Source organism: Neofelis nebulosa, chromosome X (genome assembly GCF_028018385.1).
Source record: "Neofelis nebulosa isolate mNeoNeb1 chromosome X, mNeoNeb1.pri, whole genome shotgun sequence".
Lineage (NCBI taxonomy): Eukaryota > Metazoa > Chordata > Mammalia > Carnivora > Felidae > Neofelis > Neofelis nebulosa.
The window spans coordinates 1,076,873-1,102,954 of record NC_080800.1 but is presented as its reverse complement, the minus strand read 5'-3'; the positions used below and the strand labels follow the sequence as shown (position 1 = coordinate 1,102,954).

Below are 26,082 nucleotides of genomic sequence, written 5' to 3'. Positions count from 1 at the left end.
GCTGTCTGTCCGCTCCCCACGCGTGTCCCTCCGCGGCTCCCGCGGGGACCCCGGGACCCCATGTCCCTTTGCGTCCTGGCGCCTAGGCCGGACCGAGGTGGCCCGGGAAACAGGCCCTCCCCCCGCCCCCGGGTGCTGGGGGATCCGCACCTGAGCGTGCCTCAGCGGAGCAGAAAGCGTCACAGTCAAAGTGAAACTCGGGGCCATTTTTAAACTCGTTTTGAGGAACCTCTTTCCGCGGATGCCGGTGGCAGATGGCAGGCCTTCTACGCAGGAAGAAACGCCATTTCAGGGCACGCGGGCTCGACAGGGCAGCTGAAGATCTAGACGCGCTCCGGAGGCCGTGCGCTGGCCTCCCCGGCACGTGAACCCTGCGCGTCCTGCTGGCGGGCGCCCCTGCCATGGCGGGCGGGCGCCCCTGTGACCAAGCGGCCCGCGCCCAGGCCAGCCGCCCTCGGGGAGACGCAGGTCGCTGGGAGCAGCGGGGACGCCGCTGGGCTTTCCGTCCCAGGGTCAGACTGGGAGCCAACAGAGACAGCCGCCTGCGGAACAGCAAGCGGGAACCCGCTGTCAGACCCCAAGCGCCCGAAGGGAGGAGGACAGACCTCAGCAGCCCCCGCCCCAGTCCCAGACCGTCCTCCCGCGGGCGGTTCGCCGGGCTCCCGGGGAAAGACCTGCTCACGTTGCCCTGACATGCTCTGCGCGAGCCGGGGCCCCCGGTCTCTGCGTGAAGGCAGCCAGAACCAACGGGGGTTGGAAAAACCGCACACAACTGGTCAAACGGGGCAAAGAACCAGAATACGGGCTCTGGGATCTGCGCTGCGGGGAATAGACACCTGTGCCCATGGCTGTGACGGCCTGAGGCCATCACCATAATGGTAGTGGGGCTCCCCGTCCATAAGAAGGCCAACACAGCAGGTGATGCCCTGAGGCCATCAGTGGAATGGTAGTGAGGCTCCTGGTCTGTAAGAAGGCCAAGATACCAGGCGATGGTGTGAGGGCATCAGTATAAGGGTAGCGAGGCTGACAGTTCAGAGGAACAACAAGACCTCAGGTGACGGCCTGAGGCCATCACCATAATGGTAATGGGGCTCCCAGTCCATAAGAAGGCCAACACAGCAGGTGATGCCCTGAGGCCATCAGTGTAATGGTAGTGAGGCTCCTGGTCAATAAGAAGGCCAAGATACCAGGCAACGGCATGAGGGCATCAGTATGATGTTAGTGAGGCTGACAGTTCACCAGCACAGCAAGACATCAGGTGACGGCCTGAAGCCATCAGTATAACGGTAGTGAGGCTCAAGTTCACTAGAACAGCAAGACATCAGATGACAGCCTGAGACCATCAGTGTAATGGTAGTGAGGCTCCTGGTCCGTAAGAAGGCCAAGATACCAGGCAATGGTGTGAGGGCATCAGGATAATGGTAGTGAGGCTGACAGTTCACCAGGACAGCAAGACATCAGGCGATGGCCTGTGGCCATCGGTATAACAGTAGTGAGGCTCAGGTTCACCGGAACAGCAAGACATCAGATGACAGCCTGCGGCCATCGGTATAATGGTAGTGAGGCTCAGGTTCACCAGAACAGCAAGACATCAGATGACAGCCTGAGGCCATCAGTATAATGAGGCTCGCAGTTCACAACAAGAATGCCAAGACTTCAGGAGACACTACAGCCCCACTGTTAACCGCCCTGGGCCCGTGCAAACCCCAGCTCTATGCTTGCCCCTCCTGGAACCTCTGAGTCCTGTCTGTAAGATGTGAACGTGACACCAGCCTCACCGCTTCCCGGCCTTGCAGCAGGGACCAGGGAACGGCCTAGGGACTCTGTGATGTGCGGTGTCTACAGTGAGGGCGGGTCACGGTGACTCCGAGATCACAGGACCTCACTGCAATCACAGTGGGAGTGGTGCCTGCCGCAACGGCCTGAGGCCATCAGTATAATTTCTGGCTTAGCTCGGGCTGCTAACACCGAATCCCAGAGACGGGGCGGCTTCGGCAACAGATATCCATTTCTCATGGTTCCGGAGGCTGGACGCCCGAGATCCAGGCACCAGCCTAGACGGGTTCTGGGGAGGCCTCTGCCCTCGGCTTGCACAGGGCCCCACACCTCCGAGGAAACTTGGGGGTTCCAGGACGCATCTTCAGGATGCTTTACGGGAAGATTCCGTGTGACGTTGAGCATCCATCCCTCTGTGGGGGCGGAAGAGGTCGGGATCGGAAGTCAGTGGAAGAAACACACGCTCACAACTGGAGTTCCGTGAGCGGGGGAAGGTTTGCTTCGACCCGCCTCATTAGCCGGCTTTCCACACTCGCGGCTGTCCCGGGGAGGGCAGCACGGTGCCCCGTCGTCACGCCGCTCTCCGTCAGGCGGTGAAACCTCACGGCCAAAGCAGCTGACGGAGGGGCCTGGGTTTCCAGGGTCCCAGCGCCGGTGCACGGGTGTCTGTGACCCAGATCCCCCGTTCCCCTCCGTGAGGAGCTCCAAGCCTGTCCGTCAGACCTCGGGGAGCACCGGGCGGGCGGCATGGGGGACCTTCCCAAGTCCCGGTGAGCCCGGCAGCAGGGCCTCGACCTGAACCCTGTCTCTGAACCCCTGGGCTGTGCAGCATTGTCTGTGGCAGGCCCCAACGTGCCGGCTGCCCGTTGCAAACATGCTGTGATGAAAACTAGTATGTGGGGACGGGCCGTGCAGACGCCCAGAGCAGCAGGGCTAAAAGGGGACTCGGTAACCACTTTATCAGAGAAAATGTCTGTGTGAGAGCAAACAGGAAGCCGTTGGGGGAAGGCGGGAGCTGTGGGACCTTGATGTGAGTGGAGGAAGGAGGTCCCGAGGCAGGGGGCAGGCGCCCTGATTGCAGAGGCCCCGGGGGGCGGGGGGGGGGGGGATGCGCACAGCACGTGGGGTCCTGGGGCCAAATGCGGCATCAGAGGAGACCCTGTCCTCATCCCACAGGAATAGCACCTCTCTCCTGACGAGGACCAGCCTGCTGGCCCGGCCTCTGCACACATGTGGGGACAGAGGTCGGAGGCTGGACGTGGGGCCTCACCAACCACGCTGCCCTGGGGAGGGGGGGGGGGGCGGCCTATGAGGACCACACGTGCCCGTCCCATAGTCTCTTCACATGAGAGTCAGCTAGGAACTGTCCCCCAGCCCCCGTGAGACACCTGGGCAGGAGGCCATCATCCCTGGGTAAGTCAGGGCCTCTCCGGACAAACACACACAAGGGGCCAGACATGGACAGACAGATGGATAGGTAGATAGATCCGTAGACGACAGATAGATACGTAGACGTATGGATAGATTAGACCGTAGGTAGGTCAGCAGATACATAGTTGGATAGATACGTGACAGACAGACCAGACTGAGGACAGCTGGGGTGCCCAGGGACAAGGCACTGTGGGCAGAAGACGTCAGGGGAGCAGGCACAGGGCGACGGTAACGCGCCTGCTGGGACACATCGATGCTGGCGGCACAGCGACCTCGTGTGGCCGGGCAGGGCAGCCAGGGACACACAGGACCTCTCCAGGAGTGGGGGAAGGGAGAGCGCCCCTTCCAGGCCCCGCCCCCCACCCCGGAGAGACTCTTTTGCAGCTGGAAACCAGGTTAGGCACCTGGTCCCTTTGTAAGGGCGGGGTGTGCGGGGACCTGGCGAACGCGGCGGGGGCGGGCGGCAGGAAGGGTGCGGGGCAGGAAGGGGAGGCGGAGACAGGCAGGGCTGGGCCCCGTGGTGCGCCCCTCACCCCGCTCCCCCCTCCCCCCCCCCCCCTGCGTCTTGCCTTCCAGCCCCGCCCGCGCCCGCCAGAATGGACATGAACGTGACCGGCCCGGACAACGCCACGATCCTCATGCTGCGGGACCCGACCATCGCCGTGGTCCTGCCCGTCGTCTACTCGCTGGTGGCGCTGGTCAGCATCCCCGGAAACCTGTTCTCGCTCTGGGTGCTGTGCTGCCACATCGGGCCCACGTCCCCGTCCGTCATCTTCATGATCAACCTGAGCGTCACGGACCTGATGCTGGCCAGCGTGCTGCCCTTCCAGATCTATTACCACTGCAACGGCAACCACTGGGTGTTCGGCGAGCTGCTGTGCAACGCCGTCACCGTGGCCTTCTACGCCAACATGTACTCGTCCATCCTGACCATGACGTGCATCAGCGTGGAGCGCTTCCTGGGCGTGGTGTACCCGCTGGCGTCCGCGCGCTGGCGCCGGCGCCGCTACGCCGTGGCCGCGTGCGCCGGGCTGTGGCTGCTGCTGCTGGCCGCCCTGTCCCCGCTGGCGCGCACCGACCTCACCTACACCGTCGAGGCGCTGGGCATCGTCACCTGCTTCGACGTGCTCAAGTCCACCATGCTGCCCAGCGTGGCCATGTGGGCCATGTTCCTCTTCACGCTGTTCATCGTGCTGTTCCTCATCCCCTTCCTGGTCACCGTGGCCTGCTACACGGCCACCATCCTGACGCTGCTGCGCACCAGCGACCCGCACAGCCGGGGGCAGCGGCGCCGCGCCGTGGCGCTGGCTGCCGTGGTGCTGCTGGCCTTCGTCACCTGCTTCGCGCCCAACAACTTCGTGCTGTTGGTGCACGTGGTCAACCGCCTGTTCCTGGGCAGGACCTACTACCACGTGTACAAGCTGACCCTGTGCCTCAGCTGCCTCAACAACTGCCTGGACCCCTTCGTGTACTACTTCGCGTCCCGCGAGTTCCAGCTGCGCCTGCGGCTCTACTTGGGCTACGGGCGCCTCGCCGCCGGCTGCCGCCACGCGCGCTCGGACAGCGTGTTCTCCGCCCGGACGCTGTCGGCGCGCTCCATGTCCAGCGGCCACGAGGGGCTGGAGGAGGCAGGGAGGCCCTCGCTCAGGAGGCAGGAGAGTGTGTTCTGAGCCGGGCACCCCGCCCCCGCACCCGGGGACGGCTGGTGGGACGGCTCGCACGGGCCTTCACGCGTGCGAACCGCTGCGCGTCCACCGCCGTGGCGCGTGGAGAGGGTCCCCAGGAGCGCACGTCCTAAATCGGGCCACCGGGACAGAACGGCTGGGGGACGGCGCGCACCGGCTTTCCCCCCTGCGAACCGCTGCGCGTCCACCGCCGTGGCGCGTGGAGAGGGTCCCCAGGGGCGCACGTCCTAAATCGGGGCACCGGGACAGAACGGCTGGGGGACGGCGCGCACCGGCTTTCCCCCCTGCGAACCGCTGCGCGTCCACCGCCGTGGCGCGTGGAGAGGGTCCCCAGGAGCGCACGTCCTAACACGGGGCACCGGGACAGAACAGCTGGGGGACGGTGCGCACCGGCCTTCCCCGTGCGAACTGCTGTGCCTCCGCCGCCGTGGCGCATGGAGAGGGTTCCCAGGAGCGCACGTCCTAAAACGGGGCACCGGCATGGAACACCCCACGGCGTAATGACACAGGACGCAGCGTGCAGGACGCACTGGGCTCCGCTCCTCAGGACGGGGACCCAAGCTGACCGTGAGCTCAGCCAGCCCACCTGAGTCCCTCTGGAGCCCCAGCATCCACCTGCCGTGTTCTCTGTGCCTTGTGCTGGGGTCGCCCATGGCACCTGCTATTCCCCAGCCTGGCACAGCCTGGTGCTTTTTGTTCAGCCCACTCTTGGTCATCGTGCGTTCTGGGATTCACCCAGACCACCAGGCACAGGCCCCTTTGGGTCGGTGCCCCGGGAGCCCACAGGACCCCCCCCCCCCCCGGCATTTGTTTTTTTTTTTTTTTTTTAATTTTTGTTAATGTTTATTTATTTTGAGGGAGAGAGAGACAGAGTGTGAGCAGGGGAGGGGCAGAGACAGAGAGGGAGACACAGAACCTGAAGCAGGCTCCAGGCTCTGAGCTGTCAGCACAGAGCCCGATGCGGGACTTGAACTCACAAACTGAGAGATCATGACCTGAGCCAAAGTCAGACACTCAACTGACTGAGCCACCCAGGTGCCCCCCCCCGCATTTGATCTGCTGCCCCCAGGAGCCACCATGACAGCTTACAAATGGTTTGGTCACTCTGTTTCCTCGAGGCTCACATCCTACAAGTCACAATGTCCAGACGGGAAGGACATCCGTCCAGGAGGTGTGGCTCAGCCCCCCACTTCCCCCACACACACACACACAAGGCTTGAGGGTCTCCAGCTCCATGAGAAGCTGCGGAAGCTGAGTTTTGGGAAGGATGACGTGGGGCCGCAGCTACTGTGGGGCTCCCTGACGGGCTCCAGGGTGCGGCCTCCCCCCAGGTGCCCTCCTGCCGGTCCTCTGCCACCTGGTCCCAGCCTAGAGCCCCTGAGCCACGTGCAAGCCCTCCCAGGCTGTGAAGTGGCCTCGTGCACCTGACCTGAGTCCTGGCACCCCGTGGCGCCCGGGCCCCGGACAAGACCACCAAGCACACAAGCCTGCAAAAGGATCACACCCAAGCCCCCTCTGTGCCCGTCCGTTCCTGAGCCCAGGACGCGGCAGTACCAGCCCCAAAATATGTGCCACTCCGGGAAGACGAGGACCCCTGTCCCTGGGGAGTCTGGGATGCCAAAATACTGGGTTTCCTGGAGCCGGGGATCCGTCTGGAACAGCACTGCCTGATATTTTGTTCATCACACTGGGATGCACAGCGTTGGGTTCAGGGACCCTCAGGCTGGGATGGCTGGGGGGCAGGCAGCATCCCCACTGTAGGTTTGGCACAGATGGAGACTGGCAGCTGCCATCTGAGGGCTCTGGGAGCACCTGCTCCTCCCGTCACTGCTTTGGGAGAAAAGCAGACACACCTGTCCTGGAGGGAATAATGTCCCCCCAAACCCACATCCACGCAAGTGCACAATGTGACCTCTCAGATCGGGATGGCCATCAATCCAATGGCACGTGTCCTTGTAAGAGACAAAAGAGAGACAGAGACACAGAGGAGAAGCCCCGTGAAGACACAGGCGGAGACGGGAGGGACGCAGACACAAGCCCAGGGACGTCTGGAGCCACGGAGGCTGGAAGAGGCAGGAAGGACCCTCCCCTGGAGCCTCTGGAGGGAACACGGCCCCTCCTGGATCTCAGTAGTCCTGCCCCCCCTGGATCTCAGAGGTCATGCCCTGCCTGGATCTCAGTGGCCCTTCCCTGCCTGAATCTCAGGGGCCCTGTCCTGCCTGGATCTCAGCAGCCGTGCCCCTCCTGGGTCTCAGCGGCGCTGCCCTGCCTGGATCTCAGCGGTCCTGACCCTCCTGGATCTCAGCAGCCTTGCCCTGCCTGGATCTCAGCGGTCCTGCCCCTCCTGGGTCTCAGTGGCCCTGCCCTGCCTGGATCTCAGTGGCCCTGCCCTGCCTGGATCTCAGTGGCCCTTCCCTGCCTGGATCTCAGGGGTCCTGCCCCTCCTGGGTCTCAGTGGTCCTGCCCTCCTGGGTCTCAGGGGTCCTGCCCCTCCTGGGTCTCAGTGGCCCTGCCCTGCCTGGATCTCAGTGGCCCTTCCCTGCCTGGATCTCAGTGGCCCTGCCCCTCCTGGATCTCAGGGGTCCTGCCCCTCCTGGGTCTCAGTGGCCCTGCCCTGTCTGGTTCTCAGTGGTCCTGCCCTGCCTGGATCTCAGGGGTCCTGCCCCTCCTGGGTCTCAGTGGCCCTGCCCTGCCTGGATCTCAGTGGCCCTTCCCTGCCTGGATCTCAGGGGTCCTGCCCCTCCTGGATCTCAGCGGTCCTGCCCTGCCTGGATCTCAGCAGCCGTGCCCCTCCTGGGTCTCAGCGGCGCTGCCCTGCCTGGATCTCAGCGGTCCTGACCCTCCTGGATCTCAGCAGCCTTGCCCTGCCTGGATCTCAGCGGTCCTGACCCTCCTGGATCTCAGCAGCCGTGTCCTGCCTGGATCTCAGTGGCCCTGGCCTGCCTGGATCTCAGGGGTCCTGCCCCTCCTGGATCTCAGCGGTCCTGCCCTGCCTGGATCTCAGCGGCCCTGCCCCTCCTGGATCTCAGCGGTCCTGCCCCCCCTGGATCTCAGAGGTCATGCCCTGCCTGGATCTCAGTGGCCCTTCCCTGCCTGAATCTCAGGGGCCCTGTCCTGCCTGGATCTCAGCAGCCGTGCCCCTCCTGGGTCTCAGCGGCACTGCTCTGCCTGGATCTCAGCGGTCCTGACCCTCCTGGATCTCAGCAGCCTTGCCCTGCCTGGATCTCAGCGGTCCTGACCCTCCTGGATCTCAGCAGCCGTGTCCTGCCTGGATCTCAGTGGCCCTGGCCTGCCTGGATCTCAGGGGTCCTGACCCTCCTGGATCTCAGCGGCCCTGGCCTGCCTGGATCTCAGGGGTCCTGCCCCTCCTGGATCTCAGCGGTCCTGCCCTGCCTGGATCTCAGCAGCCGTGCCCCTCCTGGGTCTCAGCGGCGCTGCCCTGCCTGGATCTCAGCGGTCCTGACCCTCCTGGATCTCAGCAGCCTTGCCCTGCCTGGATCTCAGCGGTCCTGACCCTCCTGGATCTCAGCAGCCGTGTCCTGCCTGGATCTCAGTGGCCCTGGCCTGCCTGGATCTCAGGGGTCCTGCCCCTCCTGGATCTCAGCGGTCCTGCCCTGCCTGGATCTCAGCGGCCCTGCCCCTCCTGGATCTCAGCGGTCCTGCCCCACCTGGACCTCAGACTCGGGTGTCCAGAGCTAGGAGGGATCCATCCCTGTGGTTTTAAGTCCCCAGGGGACAACTGCCCCATGACACACACCATTGGTGTCACTCTGAAATTGGAGGCCCATCTAAACCTCGTCCTCTGGGTGGGTAATGGCAGGGAACCTGCTCTCTGGGTCCCAGTCCCGTGGCACGCAGGGCTCTGGGCTCCCCCAGAGTCGGCCCTGGCGATTCCCAGTGCGAATGCTGCGCACAGAGCCGCCCGGACAGTCCCCAATGCCACAGCAGCAGAGATTTCCCGCCACCAATGCCTTTCTGCACACTGTGCCCCCGATTTTAATTCTGGAATAGGCCTCCCACGCGGACAAGGTGAGAGCACTGTGATCCCGGAGGCCTGGCCCAGAATCCTGGCTCCCTGTGAGGGGCTGTGGCCCCCGGAGCTTAGCTGGTAAACTGTGGGCGCTGATTCCGGCCTCCAAAGCCTCTAGGCCCCGCCCCCTGTGCGTGGTCCTCGACTCAAACCCACGTTCCCAACTTGGGGCGGTGCTGGGGGGCACAGGCACCTGCAGGTGGAGACCCAGGTGAGCCCGTAACCCTCGTCCTTGGGACCCGAGAGGCATCCTTGGGGTCCCGTCGACATCCTCCAGCCCAGGCCAGCATCGGGCACAGTCCTCGTCCACCGTCTTGCAGCTGGGACGTCCCTGCCGGGGGCAGTGTCTGGGCCAATCGGGCCTCACTGCCCAGCTGTGTGCAGGGGGCTCAGAGCCCCCACAGGGAGCCTTCAGAGCGACCCCCGGAGACTTATCTGGCTAAAGGTTCACTTGGGGGTGGGGGTGGGGGGCAGGGGGCTAAGGTGGCTCCAAGAAGGCGGGCGTTAGAGACCCGGATTCTCCAGAGAAGGAGCCACGACCCCCGCCCTTCCCGACTGTCCCAAACCCGAAGGCTAGAAAGCAACGTCGAGGCAGCAGCATCCAGGGTCGGAAATCCTGAGCCAGCGAGACGCCCCACCCACGTGCTGGGCGTGGGCCTCGGTGAGTCTCATGCGGAAAAGCTGTGAAAACCTCAAACCACCAGGGCCTGTGACAGCTGCACACCTTGAACGCGGAGGACGCCCGTCTACATAATATCCTCGTCCACAGGATGTCGGGCCCTGTAGCCCTCCGGTGACTCCTGGGGTTCAAGCAACAAACGCACCTCGGACCACGTGTGCTGTGTCCGTGTGCGCCCCAGACGCGCACCCTGTTCCCGTTAAGTATCGAATAAAAATATCACACACATGTGCACACGCGCGGATGAGAAATGTCTGTAAAGCTGTGACCCCATCATTGAGGTCATGGCAGCACGGGGCGGGGGGGCACCGGTGCGCTGAGACGTAAGACCCTGGACACTGACCCAAATCCTCCCCCCCACCCCCCCCCCCACCCCCCCGTGCAGAAGGTGAGTACATTTCTCTCTCTGGCCCCTGAGACCCCTGCTTTCCAGACGTGCGCCTTCTCTCTGAACCGCACGTTCCCCTCCGGCTGGACCCCGGGATCTTCCTCCTATGGCGGAGTCAGGTTATTTGGGAGCCCGAGGCTGAATCCGGGCAGCGCGACACGGAGGGCGCATGGCGTGAAGTCAGGGTTTTTGGCGCCAAAGATGGGGATTTTAAAAGAAATATTTTTGTGTAAGAGGTGTGTGTGCAAATATCCATGCGTGTGATGATACAATGTTTGCTGTTGGACGTAAAATACCAGAGGAGGTACATGTACATGCACGCACTCATGCACAAGTACCCACATGCACACACACACACACACGTAGCCACATGCACACACGCACACATACATGCACGCACGCATGCACACGTACCCACATGCACACAAGCACACGTACATGTACACACGCACACATACACGCACGCACACACAGGTACCCATATGCGCACACGCACGTACCCACATGCACACACGCACACATACACACGCACATGTAGATGCACGCACGTGTACCCACATGCACACATGTACATGCACGCACAGGTATCCACATGCACACACGCACACATACATGCACGCACCCATGCACACGTACCCACATGCACACGCACACGCACACACACGTAGCCACATGCACACACGCACACATACATACACGCACATATGCACACGTACCCACACGTACATGTACACACGCACACATACACGCACGCGTACCCACAGGCACGCACGCACAGGTACCCATATGCACACATGCACATGTACATGCTCGCACGCATGCACATGTACCCACATGCACACACGCACATGTACATACGCACACGTAGATGCACGCAGGCATACCCACACATGTACCCACACGTGTACATGCACGCACAGGTATCCACATGCACACACGCACACGTACATGCACGCACTCATGCACACATACCCACATGCACACACGCACACGTGCATGCACACACATATGCAGTTACCCACGTGCACACACGCACGCACACTTACCCACATGTGCACACGTACACACATACATGTATACATACACATGCACACACACGTGCAGACACCCACCCATGCACATGCACCCACACACACACATACATGCACACACATGTGCAGGCATACACATGCACGCACATGTACACACACGTGCAGACACCCACCCATATATGCTCACGTAATGCACTCACATGGACACACACACACATGCACACACGTGTAAGGCACCCACCCATGTACGCACACATACATGCACACACATGTACGCACGGACACACGCATGCACGAACATGTACACACGTGTGCAGGCACCCACCCATGCACACACATACATATATAATGCACACGTGTGCATCATACAAATTTGGGGGCCTCGAAGAAAAACAGGAAAAAGCTGGTCGCTCACAATGGTTGAAGCTGGGTGAACAGAACATGGGGCCCCATTCTAGAATTCTCTTTCCTTTGAGCACATTTAAAAATACCTGTACAAAAAATGAGGTGTATTGGCAAATGTCACACAAAGACCTTGATTTCTGCCCAGTGTATCACTGAACCCTGGAAACCATGTCCACTGGAATTGCATGCTATGGAAGAGACCAACGTTCCGACCCCGGCTCTCTTTTTGTTTTTCTTTTCCTTCCCATTTCTTAAATTGCGATAAAATGAAACAGGCAACATAACATGTACCACCTGCACTGTGTTTAAGCATGTATCAAGGCATCATTGAGGCCACGGAATTAGCCCGGTGTTTAGTACACATGCGCTAAAGGTGTCCCCAAACACGGCAGCTTAGCCACAGGACGTTTGCACGGCCCCAGATGCCCGATGCCCTTTGTTCCCCGTCCATCCCTACGGCCAGCTGGATACGCTTTCTGGCTCCGTGGACTTGTTTTTCTGCTATTGCCACATCAGTGGGGTCACGGGGCACGTGGGGGGCTGCATTGCTTTCTCACCACGGTGTTCTTGGGGGGCTCACGCACAGGGGACTATCACTACTCTTCCCTCCTCGTTCCATGGACAGGGCGACCACCCCGTGCCCATCACGTGAGTCGTGGAAGATTTTGACCTCAATCCCCAAGAAAGGTTCAGACTGGCTGTTCGCTGGAAAGCTTGAACGTTTGACCTCGGCTTTTATTTTATTATTATTGTTTTTTTTCTTTTCATGTCTGAGCTGTCTTTGGAAATCCGTGTGATTCCACAAAGCCAGTGAGATTCATTTTTTCGTTTTTTTTTTAAGTTTATTTATTTTTGAGAGAGACAGAGAGTGAGCGGGGGAGAGGGAGAGGGAGAGGGAGAGGGATAGGAAGAGGGAGAGAGAGAGAGAGAGAGAGAGAGAGAGAGAGAGAGAGAGAGAGAATCCAAAGCAGGTTCCATGCTGTCAGCCCAGAGCCCGACACAGGGCTCGAACCCACAGCCGCGAGCTCATGACCTGAGCTGAGATCAAGGGTCAGATGCTTAACCGACTGAGCCACCCAGGCGTCCTCACTAAAGGTGAGGCTGTTTAGTGCCCTGACCATACCGCCAGTGTGGGCGTAAACACCAGTGAAGACACAGGGAGAGGGGCCCCTGATGACGGTAGGCCGTGTAATGAGCACCCTAGTTTCTGGGGCTCACAGATAAGGCCCAAACAGCCAGGAACGGTCATAGGATAAACCCCACACGAGGGCATCCCCCGTCTGTCCCCTGCATGAGTCCCTCATCTGACTACAACAAGGTGGGTGCCGCGCCCATTTTGCAGAGGATGACACTGAGGCCCAGAGACGTGGAGGGACTGGCCCCGGGTCCCAGCGCTGGTGAGTGGGAGACCCTGAGTCTGCAAGTGAACCTGCCCCCGGAGCCCGATCCCGCACTCGCTGGAGCCCAGCCGGGCCTGCCCACTGCTGCCTACGGCCCACGGCCCACCCCCTGACGTCACGTGTGGCCGGGCCCACCCAGCGGCGCACACTTCCGTCCACCAATGTGCCTTTGCTGGCACTTGTGCGTAGAAATGACGGCGTGTTGAGCGGAACAGAAAGGTGAACCTATCAGGAGCTGACTTCCAAAGAACGTGACCGGGTGCCTGGGCGGTTCAGCCGGTTAAGCATCCAACTCCTGGCTTTAGCTCAAGTTATGATCTCACGGCTCGTGGGTTCAAGCCCCACGTCGGGCTCTGTGCTCACCTGCTTGGGATTCTGTCTCCCTCTCTCTCTCTCTGCCCCTCCCCTGTGCGCGCGCTCTCTCTCTCTCTCCTAAAAATAAATAAATCAACATTTAAAAAATTTTAAAAAGTGCTTGGGATGTTTGGGGTCAGCTGTCCCGGGCGAGGCTAGCAGGCAATCCGAATGGCCATCGAGGGGCTGGCTGGTGGGGGCCAGCCCTCTGGTGACCGTAACCAAGAGAAGCTCCGTGGGAGGGTCCGGGGTGGGCCTGGGATGGACAGGCACAGGGGGTCAGGGAGGACGGGACAGGGGGTATTGGCTTGGATGCACCTGGGTATATTCGTCTGGGGACACTTCTGAAGGTCACGACAGTGAGGGGGCGGCGCTCCTGGCGTGTGCGGGGTGGAGACCAGACACGCTGCTCCACACCCTACCGCGCACAGAACGCCCCACCCCACAGGGTCATCCAGCCCCACGTGTCAGTAGTGCTGAGGCTGAGAACCCCGGACCTCACAAGAGGGACTCTATCTGCCTATCGATCGGTCATCTATCGATCTTCGCCGTGGTCAGGATTCTCAACCAAGGGGCTATTCGGTGCCCGGGGAAACCCCGGCCACGTTCAGGGGAGAATTTGGGTTGTCACAACTCGGGAGGAAGGTCCCGCCATCTAGTGGCGGAAACTGGGGATGCTTCTGAGGATCGTGCAACGAATCACCCAACCCCAGAAGTCAGTACTGCCGCGATTGGGAAGCCTCACCGCAGGAGAGACCTTGTCTGTCTGTCTGTCTGCCTGCCTACCTACCTGCTTACCTGTGTATCTGTATGCGGCAGTGGTTCTCAACCGAGGGCTATTCTGCCCCCTCCAGGAGAACCCCTATCCCTGCCCCTCCACCGCCTCCCGGGACCCCGACTCCGCGCCCCTCTGCCACTTCCCAGGAAGCCCCCGTTTCCGCGCCCCAGGGGCGTTCGAGGGAGACCCCCCCCCCATCTCCGCGCCCCTCCATCACCTCCCGGGGACTCCCATCTCCTCCTCCCCGGCCCCCAAATCCCCGGCTCCACAGGGGCCCCACGACTTCGCGCTCCCGGAGCCCGCCCGCAACCACATCCCCGCGGGCGCACCTGCTTGCGTGGGTTGGCGCGCAGGGCACACGCCGCCGGGAGACTGGACTTGGGAGGGAGGGGCGGGGCTCCGGCATGCCTGGGCGGAAGGGGAGGGAGCTGGGGGTGGGGCGGGGCTCCGGCTGGTCTGGGAGGATGGGGCGGGATCTGGGGGGCGGGGCGGGGCTCCGGCGGGTCTGGGCGGATGGGGCGGGATCTGGGTGGAAAGACGGGCTCCGGCGGGCCTGGGCGGACGGGGCGGGATCTGGGTGGAGGGGCGTGGCTCCGGCGGGCCTGGGCGAATGGGGCGGGATCTGGGGGGGGCGGCTCCGGCGGGCCTAGGCGGATGGGGCGGGATCTGGGGGGCGGGGCGGGGCTCCGGCGGGTCTGGGCGGATGGGGCGGGATCTGGGTGGAAAGACGGGCTCCGGCGGGCCTGGGCGGACGGGGCGGGATCTGGGTGGAGGGGCGTGGCTCCGGCGGGGCTGGGCGAATGGGGCGGGATCTGGGGGGGCGGCTCCGGCGGGCCTAGGCGGATGGGGCGGGATCTGGGGGGCGGGGCGGGGCTCCGGAGGGCCTGGGCGGATAGGGCGGGATCTGGGGGGCGGGGCGGGGCTCCGGAGGGCCTGGGCGGATAGGGCGGGATCTGGGTGAAGGGGCGGGGATCCGGCGGGACTGGGCGGGGCCTTGGGGGGCGGGGTTCCATTAGTCCCGGAGCGTGCGGCTCGGGCATCCGGATCCGGATCTGTGCTCGCGGTCTGGGGCCGTGCGCGGGGGTGGCAGGGGTCGCGGTGCCATGGTTCTGAGCCCGGTGATCGGGAAGCTGCTGCACAAGCGCGTGGTGTTGGCCAGCGCCTCCCCGCGCCGCCGGGAGATCCTCAGCCAAGCGGTGAGCGGCCGCGCCGGGCCTGTGGCTGGGGTCTGCGCCGGGCAGGTGACCGGGTCTCCTGGGGCGGGGGGGCCTGGAGCGGGGGCCTGGGGCCGGGGACCTAGTGACCTAGGGCATGCGGTCGGGGGACCTGGGGCAGGTGGGCCTGCGGCTGGAGGTCTAGAGACCTGGAGGCCTGGTGCCTGGGGTCCTGGTAACGGGGCCTGGCAATGGGGGCTGGGTATTGGGGGGGCCTGGTAGGGGCCTGGGGCCGGGGTTCTGGTGACCTGGGGTGCCGGGGCCGGGGAGGGGGTCTGGTGACCGGGGCTTCTGGTTCTGGTCCTGGGGGCCTGTGTGACCAGGGACCTAGTGACCTCAGGGTCTGGGATGGGGGCGGTCATGGTAGGGAGGGGCCTGGCGCTGGGAACCTGGTTTTCCCAGGAGTCTGGTGACCGAGGGCCTGGTGCCAGGTGGTCTGGTGACCAGGGACCTGGTGACCTGAGGGTGTGGTTTGGTGACCCCGGGGGTGTCTGGTGACCAGGGCCTGGTGACCAAGGGCCAGGTAGTGAGGGGCCTGGTGACCCTGGAGCCCTAGTGACAGAGGCCCTGGTGCCCGGGGTGCAGTGACCAGTGACTCTGGGCAGGGAGCTGGGGTCTGCAGACTGGAGGTCTTTGGGCCACGGCGTAATGACTCAGGGTCCTAGTGACTCAGGATAGTGGGGGTCTGTGTGATCTGGGACCAGAGTCTTCAGGCCAGGTCTAGTGGCCTAGCGGCGTGCTGGCCAAGGGGGTACGGAGATAGGGGCAGGTACACAGCCCAGAGGCAGGCAGAGGCCTGGGTCGGGGAAGGTACAGAGTGAGGGGTGCTCACTGTACCTCCCGAGGAGGGTTGTGGGGGGTACAGACCAAAGGAAGGCTCACAGGGCAGTCCAGGGGACATGGGGGTGTAGGAGGTCAGCTGCAGGGGGGCCTTTAGAGAGTTAGGGTCAGGATGAGGAGAGCCACTCTGGAGCTGTGCAGGAAGGTGCCTGTGGGGTTGGAAACACCCTCTGTGTTCCAGGCCCACATTCCTGTCCCCACACGACTCTGGGGGGGGTCACTCTCTACGCAAGTGGCTCCCCACTGGGGCCTGCCTTGCCCATGCACACGGGTTTGGGGACAACGGTAAAGCAGCCATCTTCCCTCACGGGTCCGCCCTTTGTGGCCCTGTGCGCGGGCGGTATGTTTTCAGCTGTTAGTGCACCCGTGGGCGTGATGTTCCTGGCCTCAGTGACACTCTGGGAGCCCTTTGACCCCTCAGAGCCGGAGACCCCACCCAACTCTCCTGCTGGGCTCTGTGTGGCCGCCGCGGGTACCTGTGCCTTCAGGCGGGTCCGCCGGGGCCCCCGCCAGCCTCCGCTCCGGGCCTTGGCTGAGCTCATCAGCGGTCAGTGACGAGGTGTGAGGGAGACACAGGGCACGTGGGGGGAGGCCGTGTTTCCTGGGAAACCAGCTCATTCTGCTCAGAGGCCTTCCCTCTTCCCGCAAACCCTCCAGACCCCCTCTTCCTCCTGTTCCAGGGTCTCAGGTTTGAGGTGGTTCCGTCCAGGTTCAAAGAGAAGCTCGATAAAGCCGCCTTCGCCACCCCTTATGCTTACGCCATCGAAACAGCGAAGCAGAAGGCCTTGGAGGTGGCCTCCAGGATGCACCAGGCAAGGGGGCCCTGCTACTGCTTTCTTCCCTGTTCTCTTGGGAGGACGGGACTTTCCGGCTTTAAACGTACATGTCACGGATCGGTGCCGTCTACCGTATGCAACCCCAACAGCCTACCCATGGCTCAGGGTTACTGTGTCGCATGCTGTTACAATCACTGTGGCCGTGTCCTTGATACGAGCCTCCATAATTGTCGTTAACAGAGGAGCGTCATTGACGGTAAAGAATCAATACAGGTTGCTTATTACCATATGCTAGCATGTAGCCCAGAATTTCAATTAGTGTGGTGATATCATTTCCAACAAAGAATGAACACACTTTGTCTGTTTCTGTGTATTACTGTGTAACATGCTATTGTAATGAACGTAACAGCATCACTTATGACACACTATTTAACAGAGCCTGTCTATGGAGCGTAGATTCTACGTTATATGCAGATACTGTTGTAATTAAAACAATAGCATCATTAACTCCTATTTTGCAACAGTATCACTTATGATACAGAACTAATGTAGATTATCCATTGCTTGGTATTAAAATAATATACTATTGCAACTAATGTCCTATAGGGAGTGCTTTGTGCCCAGTGCCGTATAACAACCATTGGTATAAATAAAGGAGTATTGACCGATTGATTTTCAGCAGTGGAAAGGTTAATATGTTAACTTTAACCTAAGTTCAACGTTCTATACAGACTTCAGATGTGTGCGTTCAGCCCCAAGCCTGAATTTTCCACCTGGATTTATTTTATTGTCCGGAGAACTTTTTTCTCAAATCACATTGAGCAGTTCGAAAAACCAGTTTTGTCCTTTTTTTTTTTTTTTTTAATTTTTTTAATGTTTATTTATTTTTGAGAAAGAGCACAAGCGGTAAGGGACAAAGAGAGAGGGAGACAGAGGATCCGAACGAGGCTCCAGGCTCTGAGCTGTCAGCACAGAGCCTGATGTGAGGCTCGAACTCACGTACTGTGAGATCATGACCTCAGCTGAAGTCGGATGCTTAACTGACTGAGCCACCGAGGTGCCCCCAAACCACCTTTGTCTTTAATTCAGCATAGCTTGGGGAGGACTTGGGGCCCTCACCCAACTCTCCTGGAACGGTCCCCTGCCCTGAGGGACGCGGAGCCCATGGGACTGGACACTGAGGTTTGCAGTGCTGTCCCTCAGGTGTCAGGGAGGGAGCCGGCAGGTGCTGTCCCCATCATGTGACCACAGAGCACCTCCAGGCTACAGCCCCCCACACATCCTGAGCCCTGCAGGGCAGGCCTCCTGGGGTCACCCTCGTGTCCTTGCTGGGGACACCGAGGACACCCACATCTTCCTTTCCGAAGTACCACCCGTCTCACCGCCAGCGCATTTGCATAAGACACACGGGTGTGATTTCCTCAGCTGAGTTTGCATTTCTTCCAGAAAGACCTCCGGGCCCCCGACGTCGTCATCGGAGCGGACACCATCGTGGTGAGTCTCCCTGGGGGCCCTTTTCTGGCCTCCAGTTTGGTTTGTGTGCCCTCGGTGACTGAAATCAAGGTGTGGACATCGCGGCTTCCACAGATCCGGCTTGGGGACAGTGAGCGCCCCCCGCCCTGGTTCTCTTGCAGACGATCGGGGGGCTGATTCTGGAGAAGCCAGCGGACAAGCAAGACGCGTACAGGATGCTCTCCAGGTGGGTCCCGGACTGTCCTCCTCGGAAGCAGCCTTGCCTCAGATACAGCCTGGGGCGGGGTCAGGACCTTGGGCGGGGTCAAGGTCTGAGGTGGGGTCAGCTCCTCTGTTGTGGGGCCCAGGGCAGGGTTAGGGCCCAGGGTGGGGTCTGCCGTCTCCGCCTGGGGCAGGGTTACGTCCCAGCCAGGTACCTGGGTCGCGCCCTGGGTGGGGTCCGTGCTGGGCCTTCCCGGCCACTCTTTTGGGTGAGATCAGAGGACGCAGCCTCGCACTTAATGCGGTGCTCACGCCCCCTAGGGGGACAGGGTCTCGGGGCAGACGGGTAGGTGGACAGGCGCGCAGGGGGACAGGCGGGCAGGTTGATAGTCCGCGCAGGTGCGCAGGTGGGCAGGGGCACAGGCAGGGAGGCGCACAGACTGGAAGGCGGGCAGGCGGGCTGGTTGATAGTCGAGGCAGGTGGACAGGCGTGCGGGCGGGCAGGTGCGCAGGCGCACAGGCGGGGCGGCGCGCAGGCGCACAGCGGGCCGGCAGGCAGCGTCCCTCCGTGCCGAGCACCGCCCACCACGCATGTGAGCGTGTCTCCGCGCCTGGGCCCTGCCTTGTCCGTGGGCTGGCATCCCCGTGCCACAGGGACGCGCACAGACCCTCCGAAGAGCGGGTGGCAGGGAACATGCTGTCCCACACGCTCCCCGTGGACACACTGCATGTGGGTCGTCCGTTGCAGGTTGAACGGGAAGGAGCACAGCGTGTTCACGGGCGTCGCCATCATCCACTGCTGCAGCGAAGGTACCTGCTGCCTCCCCAGGCCCGGGGCCACCGCGGGAGGAGCCGGGCGTCCTGCCGCCCCCGGGCCCTCTATGTCCCGCCGTGAGGGCCCTCCCCTCCCTCCTGCCTGCCAAAGTCGGGGCTGCTTCAGGCCTCGGTTCGCTTCCCGCTGAGCACCTGTGGGAGGCGGGGTGCCCCGACCAGCACGAGCCACACAGGTGCCACCTTTAGTCCAGAAGGGGGAGGGCCTTGGCTGTGCAACCTGAAATCCTAGGAACACGGGGGCGCCTGGGGGGCTCAGTCGGTTCAGCGTCCGACTCCGGCTCAGGTCATGATCTCGCGGTCCGTGAGTTCGAGCCCCGCGTCGGGCTCTGTGCCGACAGCTCAGGGCCTGGATCCCGCTTCGGATTCTATGTCTCCCTCTCTCTGCCCCTCCCCCTGCTCGTGCTCTGTCTCTCTCCCGCGAATAAATAAACATCAGAACAAATGTGTTTTAAGCACCAAAATGCTGAGGACCCGCTTGGCAGAAGGTGCCCGCTGGGCTGTGCCTGGCGCGTTTCTCACCTCCTACCGAGGCACGGAGGCCACCCCGAAGTTCAGTTCCCTACAGGGACACCTGAGCCCCTCACCGGCCTGGGTCTCCTTCCCTGATCTTGAAGCTTTCTTTTCCCCGATGTTCACCGTTCCCGCCTCTCCACTAGCTGTTCCTGCCGGAGTTGTCTATCCCCAGGCCCGGGGCGGATTTCCCGCAGGTGCCCGGCCGTGTGCCCGCCCCGTGCCCTGACCTGCCCTGCCCTTCTGTGTTGCAGACGGCCAGCTGGACACGGACGTGTGCGAGTTCCACGAGGAGACCACGGTGAAGTTCTCGGAGCTGTCCGAGGACCTTCTGTGGGAGTACATCGACAGCGGGGAGCCCATGTGAGTGCACACGGGGTCTCACGGGACGCTGATCCCGGCACGGCGGCTGCAGCCTCGCAACCGGACCCCCTCCCAGAGGCCCCAGCTCGTCACAGCGTCCCCTTGGGGGTTAGAGCTCACCCTACGAATTCTGGGGGGGCGCAGACATCCAGTCCACGGTGGTGTGCTTGCCGTCCTGATTTACCGTGGGGGCTGGGCCCAGGAGTGCGAGCAGGGCTGGCTGAGGAGGCGACCTGCCCGGTTCCAGGGCAGTGGATGAGGAAACAACTCACAGTGGGAGAAACAGTCAGGCCCTTCGCCCTGTGCTGCTGCCACGGGACTGGGAGGCCACACAGGTTAACACGCCTGCTCCCCCTTCTGCTCCCCCGTCACCCCGGAACGGGGCCGGGCCAGGGACAGGTGCATGCATGCAGGTGGGGGGGGGGGGCGGTCTCATCACTGGGGGCCCCCAGAACTAAAACCTTGTGTCCTTTTGGGAGCCTGGGGTCCGGGAGGCAGAGGAGGGAGGGTCAGATGGAAACCACGACGTGCCAAGTCGGGGTCCAGGAAAGGGTCTTTGAAGGCCCGTCCTCTGTCCCTAAGGAGGGGTCCACAGAGGCTCCTGGGCCAGCGGTGCAGATGTGGACAAGAGCACGGCCGGGGTCGGGGTACTCCCTGCGCTCCCCCCCCCCCCCCCCCCCCCGGGACTACCGCGCAGCCCTCGCATTCCGACTTCTCCGTGTCTCCCTCCCGCCCCGGTCTGCCTCCTTCCGCCCCACGCAGGGACAAGGCCGGCGGCTACGGGATCCAGGCCCTGGGCGGCATGCTGGTGGAGTACGTCCGTGGGGACTTCCTCAATGTCGTGGGCTTCCCGCTGAACCACTTCTGCAAGAAGCTGGTGCAGCTGTACTGCCCGCCCCACCGCGAGGACGTGCAGCGGGTCAAGCACGATTCCATCCCCGCCGTGGACACCTTCGAGATCGCGAGCGAGGCTGCTCAGGGTGACGAGGGCTGCGGCCCCAGCAGGGCAGGGGTGCACGGTCACACCGGACAGGCTCCTGCTGGCCCCCAGGGCCCAGACACGAATGGGCTGGTGGAGAACCCGCCCCCCTTCCCGTCCGACCTTCTAGACCTCATAGACGGCTTTAAAGCATCCAAGGTACTGGTCTGAGTGTCCGGGGCAGGCAGTGCTGAAGGACGCCACCCTGACTGCTTAAAACCCAGGGTGTGTCCTCTCCCAGCTCTGGAGACGACAGTCTGAGATCCAGGAGGGGCAGTGCCACTGAGATCCAGGTGGGGCAGGGCCCCTGAGATCCAGGCAGGGGAGGGCCACTGAGATCCAGGCAGGGGAGGGCCACTGAGATCCAGGCAGGGGAGGGCCACTGAGATCCAGGCAGGGTAGGGCCCCTGAGATCCAGGTGGGGCAGGGCCACTGAGATCCAGGAGGGGCAGGGCCGTTGAGATCCAGGCAGGGAGGGCCCCTGAGATCCAGGCGGGGCAGGACCACTGAGATCCAGGCAGGGTAGGACCGCTGAGATCCAGGTGAGACAGGACACTGAAATCCAGGAGGGACAAGACAGCTGAGATCCACGTGGGGCAGGGCCACTGAGGTCCAGGAGGGGCAGGGCCACTGAGATCCAGGAAGGGCAGGGCCGCTGAGATCCAGGAGGGGCAGGACCCCGGAGATCCAGGCAGGGCAGGGCCACTGAGATCCAGGCAGGGGAGGGCCACTGAGATCCAGGAGGGGCAGGACCCCTGAGATCCAGGAGGGGCAGGACCCCTGAGATCCAGGCAGGGCAGGACCCCTGAGATCCAGGAGGGGCAGGGCCACTGAGATCCAGGAGGGGCAGGGCTGTTGAGATCCAGGCAGGGCAGGGCCACTGAGATCCAGGCAGGGCAGGGCCGCTAAGACCCAGCAGGGGCAGGGCCCCTGAGATCCAGGCAGGGAAGGGCCACTGAGACCCAGGAGGGGCAGGACCCCTGAGATTCAGGCAGGGCAGGGCCACTGAGATCCAGGAGGGGCAGGGCCGCTGAGATCCAGGCAGGGCAGGACGGGGCTGGCCACGGCCGTCCCTGCACTCCCGTGGGTCCCCCGCGCACACCCGCCCGGCTGTGCCCTTCGTCTCTGCACCCCCTCGCTGCCCCACGTGGCCGGCCCTTCCAGCGTCTTCGGAGGACAGCCCTGCATGGGCTGGGCGGGGCTCCACGTCGGCGGCTGGAGGAGAGGTGGGGATGTGGGTGTGGGACTGGGGACCGCCCCTCCCCCCGCTCCAGCCCCGGCCACGCCCCTGTGACGGCCTCGCCAGGAGAGAAGTTCTGGGGTCAGGAGGGAGAGGTGGTTCTGCTGTGCTGTGCCCAAAATACCTAAGTCCCCCGGGAATAACCATGCGCACGGCGTCCCCACGTGGTGCAGCTGTGCCGCCGTCCCGGCACCTACCTGTGTCCCTCGGGGGTCTGTCCACCCAGCCACCTACCTCGGCACGTAGCCTCGCAGCGTCCCTCACCGATTACCTGTCCACCTGTGTAGCTGTCTTCCAACTGTCTGCCAATTATGTATGTGTCTGCCTACCTCTCACGTATCTGCCTGATCTAACATCTACCCCTTTGTCCGTCTACCCACCTACCCGTGTTTCCTTCTGCGAACCTGTTCCATTGCTCTCGCAGAAAGGTCTCCCGGCGGTCAGCTGACCCAGCCACGGGGCCGTAGGGACTCAGGGAGCACATGTCACGTTGCCAGGGCATCGTGAGGGTTCTAGAAACAAGCCAGCATCGTCGGGCCCTTCATGCAATGGCGTCACTTGTCGAAGAAGGTTTCTGCACGGCCGGGTGGGGGTACAGGTGACGGGGGGTGAGACCCTTGTCTGTCAACAGAAGGCCCCACACGCCTGATGGAGACGAAGAACGGCAGTGTTCTGAGTTCTGAGGCAGTGCCTTGGCTTTCACACTTAAATGTTCTGACTTCTGAGGCCTTTGGAAGAGCAGACACGCCCCACACGCGAAGAAGGTTTTTGCATTACCCACGTGAGCATGGGTCCTGAGCTGCATAGACCCTCTGCTCCTGAGGACAGGCATGTTTGTCTCCAAATCCAGCCACGTGCTGAGGTTCTGGGACGTAGGGCTTCAACAGTTGGATCTTGGGGGGAACACAGTTCAGCCCCACATAGGAACACGTTGGATTTTCTCCCATGGGACAGTTTTTCTCCTTGATATTCACTGATGTGCTTTTGTCTTGTGCGAGCCCTGTACCAGCTGGAAACTGCATGCACTGTTCTCTGCAGAAGAAGTTTCCATGCACAAGTTAAACAGTTTTGATAGCTGTGGCCTCCAGCTTTTGGGTCTGTGGGAGCGAAGGGCACTGCACAAGTCACGTCGTAAGTCTCACTGTTGTTGTTTTTAACGGACAGGCTCTGTTCACGGCTTGCAAACTGAAGGTGTTTGATGTACTGAAAGAGGAAGGCCCCCTGAAGGCGGTGGATGTTGCACGCAAACTTAACGCCTCTGTGTGTGGAACTGGACGGCTCCTGGATGTCTGCGTGGCCCTGGGATTACTGGAGAAGACAGACACAGGTAAGGGGACATGCGAAGTGTCCTGATGAGAATCTTTGCAGCTGGAAGGAAGTCATCCAGGGAAGGTGGCTTCTGGACCAGGGCAGGGAAGGCCCGACCATCTATCCTTCTGCCCTCAGAACATGGCTTTTCAGCGACGGTAAGAAGTACAGGATGAGGGAAAGGAAACACACAACTGTGTGTGTGGGTATGTGTCTTTCAGAAGAGTGGTTTTTAAAAAAATCTGTATTTATCTGACAGAGAGACAGAGAGAGAGAGCACAAGCAGGGGAGGGACAGAGTCCGAGGGAGCGAGAGAATCCCAAACAGGTTCCGCACTGTATGCACAGAGCCAACACAGGGTTCATTCAATGTCATGAACCGTGGGATCATGACCTAAGCTGAAATCAAGAGTCGGGCTCTTGTTTGTGTTTTTTAATGTTTATTTATTTTTGAGACACAGAGAGACAGAGTGAGAGCAAGGCAGGGGCAGAGAGAGGGAGACACAGAATCCAAAGCAGGCTCCAGGCTCTGACCTGTCAGCACAGAGCCTGACACGGGGCTTGAATTCACGAACCCTGAGATCATGACCTGAGCCAAAGTCGGATGCTTAACTGAGTGAGCCACCCAGGCGTCCTCTTTTTTTTTTTTTTTTTTTTTTTTTTGTTAATTTTTTTTTTATAATGTTTATTTTGAGGAAGAGAGAGAGTGAGAGCAGGAGAGGGACAGAGACAGAGGGGGACACACAATCGGAAGCAGGCTCCAGACTCTGAGCTGTCCGCACAGAGTCTGATGCGGGGCTCGAACCCACGGACCAAGAGATCATGAGATCGTGACTGAGCTGAAGTCAGACGCTTAAGCGACTGACCCACCCAGGTGCCCATAGGAGAGTGACATTTTCTTGGGCTCTGGTCTCAAAGAAGCTGTATCAGTCAGGGTTCACCAGAGAAACAGAGCCAGTGGATTATATATGTGTACAGCATGGGTACATGTTTGTTTTTACTTGTTTAGACAAATACGTGGGTACATAGATACAGATTGGTAGTACATGTGATAACTAGCTAAGTAGACAGATGATAGGAGATTTGGATCGACAGACAGATGGATGCATGGATGGATGGAAGGAAAAAAGGAAAAATGGATGGATACGTAAGTGAGTAGATGGATGAAAGACGACATGGAAGGATGGAAGGAAGGGATGGATGGATGCACAGATGGATGGTGGGTGTTGGGTGGATGGATGGGTATGTAGGTGGGTAGATGGGAAGATTGATGGATGGAAGCATAGATGAATGAAAAGGTGGATGGATGGATGGATGGATGGTATGTAGGTAGATGGATGGAAGGATGGATGGAAAGATTGATGGGTGGAAGGTTGGATGAATGAAAAGGTGGGTAGGTGGGTGGGTGGGTGGGTGGATGGATGGATGGATGGATGGATGGATGGATGGGTAGGTGGGTGGATGGATGGATGGATCGATGGATGGATGGATGGGTAGATGGATGGGTAGGTGGGTGGATGGATGCATAGATGGATGGTAGGTAGGTAGATGGATGGAAGGATGGATGGAAAGATTGATGGGTGAAGGATGGATGAATGAAAAGGTGGGTGGGTGGGTGGATGGATGGATGGATGGATGGGTAGGTGGATGGATGGATGGATCAATGGATGGATGGATGGTTAGGTGGGTGGATGGATGGATGGATGGGTGGGTGGGTGGATGCATGGATGGATGGGTAGGTAGGTAGGTAGATGGATGGAAGGATGGATGGAAAGATTGATGGGTGAAGATTGGATGAATGAAAAGGTGGGTAGGTGGGTGGATGGATGGATCGATGGATGGATGGATGGACAGATGGGTGGATGGATGGATGGATGGATGGATGGATAGGTAGGGATGGATGGATGGATAGGTAGGTAGGTAGGTAGGTGGATGGATGGGTGGGTGGATGGATGGATGGATGGATGGATGGATGGGTAGGTGGATGGATGGATGAATCAATGGATGGATGGATGGTTAGGTGGGTGGATGGATGGATGGATGGGTGGGTGGGTGGATGCATGGATGGATGGGTAGGTAGGTAGGTAGATGGATGGAAGGATGGATGGAAAGATTGATGGGTGAAGGTTGGATGAATGAAAAGGTGGGTAGGTGGGTGGATGGATGGATCGATGGATGGATGGATGGACAGATGGGTGGATGGATGGATGGATGGATGGATGGATGGATGGATGGATGGATAGGTAGGGATGGATGGATGGATAGGTAGGTAGGTAGGTGGATGGATGGATGGGTGGATGGATAGGTAGGTGGGTGGGTGGGTCGGTGGTTGGATGGATGGATGGATGGATGGATGGATGGATGGATAGATAGATAGGTGGGTGGATG

The 26,082-nt window shown here is 61.0% G+C and overlaps 2 protein-coding genes across 8 annotated transcripts in view; both read left to right on the top strand.

Moving 5' to 3' along the window:
- Window positions 1–5,686, top strand: part of P2RY8 (P2Y receptor family member 8) — a 36,898-nt gene extending 31,212 nt beyond the window's left edge. For 3 of the 5 annotated variants that reach the window (XM_058713411.1, XM_058713413.1, XM_058713412.1), the window contains exon 2: window positions 3,784–5,686. In XM_058713411.1, coding sequence (XP_058569394.1) covers window positions 3,804–4,877 — 1,074 coding nt within the window. In that variant the 5' untranslated portion in view covers window positions 3,784–3,803 and the 3' untranslated portion in view covers window positions 4,878–5,686. Of the gene's footprint in view, window positions 1–6; window positions 2,271–2,893; window positions 3,190–3,783 lie in introns of those variants that run through there. The other 2 variants (XM_058713414.1, XM_058713415.1) reach the window with 2 other exon arrangements.
- The window catches only part of ASMTL (acetylserotonin O-methyltransferase like), a 69,125-nt gene that overhangs the window by 31,165 nt on the left and 11,878 nt on the right, over window positions 1–26,082 (top strand). Inside the window, exons 1-8 of one of the 3 annotated variants that reach the window (XM_058713401.1) lie at window positions 14,956–15,153; window positions 16,692–16,823; window positions 18,234–18,281; window positions 18,422–18,486; window positions 19,210–19,271; window positions 20,060–20,168; window positions 20,931–21,306; window positions 23,552–23,714. In XM_058713401.1, coding sequence (XP_058569384.1) covers window positions 15,061–15,153; window positions 16,692–16,823; window positions 18,234–18,281; window positions 18,422–18,486; window positions 19,210–19,271; window positions 20,060–20,168; window positions 20,931–21,306; window positions 23,552–23,714 — 1,048 coding nt within the window. In that variant the 5' untranslated portion in view covers window positions 14,956–15,060. Of the gene's footprint in view, window positions 1–14,955; window positions 15,154–16,691; window positions 16,824–18,233; window positions 18,282–18,421; window positions 18,487–19,209; window positions 19,272–20,059; window positions 20,169–20,930; window positions 21,307–23,551; window positions 23,715–26,082 lie in introns of those variants that run through there. The other 2 variants (XM_058713400.1, XM_058713402.1) reach the window with 2 other exon arrangements.